This window comes from Rhagoletis zephyria, unplaced genomic scaffold, assembly GCF_001687245.7.
Source record: "Rhagoletis zephyria isolate East Lansing unplaced genomic scaffold, Rhagoletis_zephyria_1.1 Rzeph_scaffold_01437, whole genome shotgun sequence".
NCBI classification, from domain to species: Eukaryota; Metazoa; Arthropoda; class Insecta; order Diptera; family Tephritidae; genus Rhagoletis; species Rhagoletis zephyria.
The window spans coordinates 116,679-124,628 of NW_016158521.1; the positions used below are offsets into that span (position 1 = coordinate 116,679).

Here is a 7,950-nt window from a genome sequence, read left to right on the forward strand (position 1 = left end):
TCGCAAATATATAGATTTCTTTTTGTGTAAATTTTACTGTCGCTATTTACTATGTTTGACTTTTTTGAGCAGTGCCATTAAGAATATGGTAATTCCGATTTTTCCCCGCGAGTATGTAATATGCCAACGAATTTGTCTAAACCCCAAAATTTGTTTCCATATCAAGTACATTAATTATTTTCGAAAGTACTGAGGTAAGCTGCAAAAAGTATTTAGTTCTATTAGTTTGTTGTCTGGAAAACGTCACCGCAAAAGATAATTTTGGGTACTGTATATTTTTTAAGATCCTTTTACCCTATAATGCTTCCTTATTCCACTAAGTTCCAATACCCTAATTTTTTTTTCTTTCAACTGGACTAAATGTTTATGTTGATAACTTATATGCTATGGGGAGATGAAATATTTGAACTTAGTAGGCTAACGAGGCATTCCAGGATAAAAGGATCTGAGAGATTTTGACCACAGAGTTTCGTTTTCGCCCACTGTGTGGCGTTGCAACCATCCAATCTATGTATACTAATTTTTCTTCTATCCTCATTCGTAGGCCTTTTTCGTCAGAAAGGGAGTATATTTACTACGTTTTACCCCAGCGTATCCCCAAAGTGGGTTAACGTTTTTTTTTTAAGTACAAATCGACAAGAAGATTTTCTCATTCACATAACTTGGAAAGTTTGCGTAGACAAGAACAGAAATCATTTACTGGCAATTTTACAAAGATTTACAATCTCAGTTTCTCGATTTTATTAAAATACTATACACATACATTTACAAAACTCCGAAAAGCCCACGTTGACTATCCGCTCAATAGTAACCAAATGAAATATCATGCAAAGGCTGGGCATTGCCTTGTGGTAGAGCATAATCTCGCGCTAATTGATCCAACAAACTGCCACCACCGCCACCAGCGCGTCCCTGCGCCTGCGGTTGATGATTGATCTGTGGTTGATAGCGGGGTAGCGGCGCTGGTGCGGCCTGTTGCACCGGACGTGTCTGCGGCGCTGGTCCAAACTGATCCAATATGGGACGACCACCGGATGGCGGACCTAAGAAGTTGTTAGCGCGTGCACTGGCGGGGGCAGGTTGTACCGGTGCGGGTGCATAGACGGGTCGGGAGATGCGTACATTTGATGGGCCACCGCCAAAGTTCTGTGTGTATGAAAAATAAATGAAAGAAATTATTAAAAAAAAATTCGTACCCAGAGATAGTATGCGCCCGCATACCTGTGTCTGTGAATAATCCGGTTCAGGGCGTGCTGGACGTTGTAGTGGTGAATATAGGACGTCGGTGGAACGTTGCGCACCTGGCACTTGTATTCTTGGTGGCGCTGGGCCGGCGGAAATTTGCTGTGGCTGTGGTGCATATTGAATGCGGCGTGGTGGCTCTGGTTCCTGCTCAACTTCCTCTTCATATTGGAAGTATTGTGGCTGCGGCTGTGGTTGTGGCTGTGGACGTGGTGCAGGTACAGGTGCAGGACGCGGTTGCTGCGGGCGTGGTGGACGCTGTAATATGTAGAAAGTTTGAGGATAGCTACAGTTAAACTAAATTGCGTTTGTATTCTCACTTACATAGGGACGCTGGGGACGCACAGGTTCATCTTCATAGTCTGGCTCCTCCTTTGCTGTTTCATCCACTAGCGTGGGTGGCGCTACAGTGATACCTTCACCAGATGGCTGGAAGCCATATTGATTTGCGCCATATTCCACGACGCGTACCTTGCCGGTTTCATCCACATAACCATATTTGCCCTTCACTTCACCGGTCGCCAACTTTGTTTCGATTTTGAATGAGCCATCTGCGCCCTCATAACCATAAGTGTAGGAACCGTCTTCATTGTGTCTGCAGAGTTGAAAAATAAATCAAGATTTTCTCGAAATTGACTGCCTTTCGGGTAACTTACTTGTTGATTTGTTTCAGAATGGGCACGGGTGTGGGCCGTGGGGCATCTACCACACCGGCGTTGGGACGCAGTCTTATTGGTGCAGGACGCGGGGTATTCTCCTGGTAGTCTTGATAGTCCTGGGCAATGGCCAGACCATATAGCAGCGTGAAAAGTAATAGGCGTTGTAACTGCAAAGAGAAAGAGTAAAATGTTTCCGATAAGAAAAAAGTGTTTAGTAAATGTATTCAAGGCGCTGCACAGTGGTGGTTCGGCGCGGAATATACAATTTTTTTAAAATTCAATTTTTATTAAAAATTAATTGAGATTTTTGTTCATTTAGGTAATGTGTTATTTTTGTAACGTTGTTTTTATTGTTTTTGTTGTAGGTTGATATGAAAATGTAGCACTTACTTAGTAGACAAATTAGAGAAAAAAAATACACGTTACAAATGCTAACTTTGACACTTTTATGGACAAAAACTTCATCTTCCTTCCCCTTCCTACTATTTAAAAAAAAAAAATTGGCTCATATTTGCGACTTTTAACGTAACCCCATATAGTACTGATGGCAGTTATGGTATTTTTAAGGCGTTTTTGGGGTTAAGTTTGCATGGGAGGTATATGTTAGAATAAATCGATTACTCCTATTTTTTGGATGTTTAGTTATAATATTATTACTAACATATGGACAAAATTTCCGAATAATATGTTCATCGGTTCACTTTTTACACGTTTTTGAGGTTAGATTTATTTGGGAAGCATGCTTTAAAATAAATCGATCATGCCAATTTTTGTTTTTTTTTTTCTTAATTTATGTCTATACATAAATGTTTCATACCGAAAATTCAGGTTCTACGGAGATATATGGGGCTGGAGCATTCCTCCGTATGCAGCAGTCCACGTAAGTGTGAAATACTTTTGACCACCATTCATCTGCGAGTGGCCAGAAGCGATTCTGATGCGTACGGTGCAAATCCCAGCTCACAACGTCCGGATATTTTTATCCACGTGTCCTTTGGGTAGCGACCAAACACGAGTTTGGGAGCGAGCTAAGGTGAGAGAGCGTAAAACTTCGAGTGCGCTGGGTTTGGGTACCGCCACGTTAAAACCCCACCCAATGAAAACGAATAAACAGCCTCGGATGAAACCCCCTTCTCCTGATGACGACCACGAAAAACGTATTAAAGCCTATGATTTGAGAGTATGCACCTGGAAGACCCGGCCCCTTGACAAAGGCTGTAATCATCGCCATCCAATAAATGCGATCGTTGGGGCAGGGTAAGGTAAGCCTTGCGATGTCTCTACAGTTGCCACGTAAAGGAGCGCAAATTCGGTCTTGGATTCATAGTTGGAGAAAGACTGCGTCGCCGATAACCGGCCAAACCTTGGAAAAGACTCACGAGAAAGGGATCAACACTCAAAGCCGCTTTTGACAGCACTAAGAGGAGTTGTTTATACGCCGCGATGTGTGAATTTGGTATCCCCGCGAAACAGATTCGGCTGTGTAAAATGACAACGAGTAAGGCCACCAGCTCCGTCAGAATTGGGAAGGACCTTTCCGTGGTTTCAGAGAGGGTGACTTTCTTTCGTGTGATTTCTTTAATCTGATATTGAAGAAAATTATAAGAGCCACAGTACTGAGCTACTCAGGTACAACACTTTTGCTAAAGCATACAATTGCTGGCGTATGCTAACGAATGGCTGGGGCACTTATTCGACTTGGTCCAAATCGCTCAGGCAGTTACAGCGCCAAACAAAAGGAAGTGTTAGGAAAATTGAATTCGATTATCTTATACATATGTATGTATGACCTGCTATGTATATGTCGGCACTCAAACTCAATAAGCGTAATTATTCACAAAGAACAAAAGTTTAATAAGTTCATTAATCAAAAATGGCACAGTGCCCACAGTAAACAAATCCTTGTGCTATACTATTAACAAAACAAAAAAAAAATTGATTAATTCAATTCGCACCATTTGTTTATATGTACATAGTGTGGTTTATTATGCGTTGGGTTTCTTTTCTTCTGCGAATTCCATTTAAACATAAAATTAGCCATGGTAGTGCACTATGGCGATTCGAGCTATTTCCGGCAGCTGTAATGATACCTTACCTTACTAAATATTGTGTGCGTATTGTTTTTCAAATATGTAGGTATTTATGTACCTAACTATGCATGATTTATGGATTGCTTTGATTGCTTTCGCATTAACATGTGTGTTTGAAGCCAACATACATGCATGCACACACATTCCCAAGCACACATGAAATAATAAATAGCCCATTGGTGCTTCTTGGTTCAATGAAACTACAGTGGCGAAAATATAAGTAGAGAAGAGGAGAAATTTTAGCATTTGTTTCCTATTTTCCTTTCTTTTATTTAAAGTAAAATATTTGCATGTGAAAGTGTAGCTTATTATATAACAAAAGCTATGTTCGACAAAGTTACATACAAATTTAGAGTTTTTTAATTCGATATCTTCGATACATTCTGAGTATGCAGTTTTGTAGACCATTCAATTAAATTGTAAATTTGAAATAGCTATACTGCTGATGTTCAGCTTTTTTTTTTGTAAAAGTTCTTGCTTATTTGCTCCATACAAAAAAACAATAGTCGAACAAACTTTGTACAGAAGAAAATGGGTGAACAAAAAATAGCCAAAAATGAACAGTATGTCCTAGCTATTTCAAATTTAGCTTCTTTTGCATTAAAATTTAATTGGCTACAAAACTGTATACTTAAAAAGTTTTCAGATTTTGTTTTTTTTTTAGATATCAAGCTATACTTTCACAAAAAAAAATTATAATAATAATGAACATTTTTAAACAAAGAAGAATGCTCTAAACTTACCAAAATGTCTCTTCCCCAATTATATTTTTCCACTGTATTGTATTCATAGTTTTCCATTCATCAGTCAGCGAACGCTTTGTATTTTTAGTAATATTTTCATATGTACATACATACTTATATATTTGTATTTATACATATGTATGTAGTATGTATACTCGTATGTAATTAAATATAATCCCCATTAGAGTAGTCATATTTCTACGGTCGTCTGTGGTTTCGCTTTAAGGCTTCCTATACGTCGAGGCTTCTTTTTTACCATAGAGCTTTTAATGCTTTTCTTGAGCCATTTGAGCAGGTTTGCCGGCTCAACGCCCTTAATGGGCATTCATATGTACATATGTAAATATGTTTGTAAAAGGTACTTTCATGTTTACTATCACAAAAAAAAAACAAAAACACGCGAACAGGTATGGATAGCATTCGCTCTAATGGGATAGCTGCCAAAGTCTTTTAGGACTATCTGTGACTTGAAATTTTGTTCTTATTATAATTGATCGCATAGAGGATTTGCTTTGCCTTCTTTAAAAAATTACTATTTCATTAAGGACTCGCTGTATTATTTTATTTACCAGAAAGCGCACAGTGGTACTTCCTAATTATTAAAAGGGACTTTTTCGAACTCTTTTACACGCTGACCAGATATGCCTTACAAAAGTGTTATAGAACTCCAAACACTTGGGTGTTGCACGAAAAGGTCATCAGCTATGAGTTCTACCAAAGTTGTAGCACGAAACTCTAAACAAGCGGCTACGGCAGACACTGAAGTTTAGCTCTCAATAAAAAGGACTTATTAAATTTTCTCGACAGTCGTTCACTTGCTGCACAGTTCCCCTTTCATTATTAAGTTGTTGCCAATATCAGTAAATATGTCAGCGTAGAATGGTGTCAGCAACGCAAAGCAATCTTTCAAATTGGAACACAAAATACCCTCCGCACTAATTGCAATCAATTATATCTGCCAGCATTTCGTATACTACAATAAGGCGATAATAACTCTATTAGCATGTCAAGAACATGCGGAAGCTAACAGACGTTCGTGGGAGAGTGACCAAACCTTAAACGGCATATTCCTATAACTTTGTAAATAGTTTAATTTACTTTCTCACATTCCTGCAAACTCAAGCTGACACCGATGCAAGTAACAAACATAAATTCAAAATAAATTCTGATACCTTTGGAAATTCGCTGATTTTGTCGCAAGATGCCAAGGCTAAAGCCAGAGCGCCCATCTGATGTTTACGATAAAATACTTTTGGTTATAAAAATATGCTCTCGATTGCTTGGCGTTGACGTAACCTCCAAGGATTTCAAAGTCAATTCAAAAACTGCGTTTGTCATGGTAGCTATTTTCGCGTATTATCTTTGCTCTGTGTATACGATCAACAAATATATTGCTACGGATTGGACAGTGATGTTGGATGTCTTCTCACCCGTAAGCTGTAACGCTCAAGGTATGGTGAAATTGATGTCGGCGTTGCTGTACGCAAAGCTTTATCGTAAACTTGCTGTGCAACTTGGAGAAATCTATGAGAAATACCAAGTAATGGGCAAGAGATACGAGGAAAAATTGGTGGAATGGAATAGGAATATGAAAAGGATTTTAATTACAATCGGAGTTGCTTATTCGATAACGGCGCTAATAATTGTATGCACACCAGTGGTATTGTATATCCTCAAAGGCGAACGGCACCTGGTATTGTTATGTGAAGTACCCGGTTTCGATATTAATTCACCGCATGGTTATTGGGTTAATAACGGCTTTAATGCAATGTGTGTTCTAATAGCAGCCTTCGGATTATACGCTGGAGACTTGTATTTATTTCTTTATTTAACGCATTCAATATTCTTTTTTGATATATTCAAACTCAAAGTAAGTGACCTCCATGAAATGATAGAACAGAATGCTCATGATAAGCGCATAACCAAAATGGTTGATGACATTGTGGAATGGCATCAATTCTACTTAACGTAAGTGTCCATCGGATGGCTGTGTACTGCTTCAATTCACTAATGAATGCTTTGTATGTATGTATGTATATTTTCGTATTTCGATTTAACGCAGATTCAATGATAATTGCAATTTGCTATTCTTTTGGACTATCTCTGCGCATATTGTATGCACTACATTGGGCATCTTGAGCACCTTGCTCATAATCATGCTGAAGGATTGGCCCGGTGCTTACGTGTATATACTGGTCTGCTTTCTTTGGTTGTATATGTATTGCATCTTGGGTACACGCATTGAAACATGTGTAAGCATAAAGTTGTTGAACGTTGTCTTAGTTGATTTCAAGTGTTTGAATGTACGAATATGTTTCTTCATAGAATGATCAGTTTTGCTCTGGCATCTATGACATTAACTGGTATAGCCTTGATGTACGCAATCAGAAGGCCATTCGTTTGATGCTAATGCAATCGCAGGCGCCACGTAATATAACTATTGCGGGAATTGAGCCCTTATCAGTGAGCACAGCACTTAAGGTATGTTAGCATAAGTGAGCATTTCGGTGTAGTAACTAATAAAATCTATAATTCGTTGTTTTATTTTTTTGTTAATACATATAGATTACTCGTACGATTTACAGCATCGTCATGATGGTGCTACGTTTTCAAAATAAATAAATGAAATTCGAATAAATGATTACTTCTGACTTATTTCCTTAAAGAAATCTCTTCGGCTTTCGCTTATGTATTACCTGGGGCGATAACAAAAACCCTGATTAAACTCGGAGTCTTAACTGCTTAGTTAGGCTAATCTCCCGCATGCTTCACGACAAGAACTGTTATGACGGAATGGTGTAACGCCTCTGTCGAGATTAAGTGAGCAGGGGTACTCGGCAGGGAGGTGTTCATTTTTCACCCTTTCTATGGATAGTCGTGGTAAACGACGTCCTGGAAGAGTTGAAAAAGAGAGCCTGCCGAGTTGTTACCGTCAGGCGAATGTTCTTGCCTGCACGAGGGGCTTGAATTATTTACCAAGAGACATAAAGTGCTGCATATCCGGCCTCCCTTAATTGGGATAGTTGCACTGCACTTATGCTCTCTGACAGGGTCAAGTTTATGGACTTGATCCTGGACAGGAAGCGATTGTGGAAGCCAAATATGGAGAGTAGAACAAGCATGGCATTAGTGGCTCCCTAAAAAGCGGCCTTTCTCAAACGATGTTGTATTGGTTTTGTGAAACCGCAATCACTCCAGTTATGTTATATAAGGTCA

At 39.0% G+C, this 7,950-nt stretch overlaps 2 protein-coding genes across 2 annotated transcripts; one reads left to right on the forward strand and one right to left on the reverse strand.

Annotated features, from left to right (window-relative positions):
- Positions 1-717: 717 nt before the first annotated feature.
- Positions 718-5,800, reverse strand: Cpr97Ea (cuticular protein 97Ea). Its single transcript, XM_017617557.1, has 5 exons — positions 5,789-5,800; positions 1,899-2,068; positions 1,567-1,837; positions 1,222-1,500; positions 718-1,146 (listed from the first exon to the last, which is right to left on the reverse strand). The coding sequence occupies exons 1-5, from the start codon at positions 5,798-5,800 to the stop codon at positions 802-804; spliced, it is 1,077 nt and encodes a 358-aa protein (XP_017473046.1). The 3' UTR covers positions 718-801.
- Positions 5,801-5,935: 135 nt separating this feature from the next.
- On the forward strand, positions 5,936-7,356 carry LOC108364015 (odorant receptor 67d-like). The gene is made up of 4 exons (XM_017617558.1): positions 5,936-6,702; positions 6,797-6,986; positions 7,060-7,215; positions 7,300-7,356. The coding sequence occupies exons 1-4, from the start codon at positions 5,936-5,938 to the stop codon at positions 7,354-7,356; spliced, it is 1,170 nt and encodes a 389-aa protein (XP_017473047.1).
- The last annotated feature ends 594 nt before the right edge of the window (positions 7,357-7,950 follow it).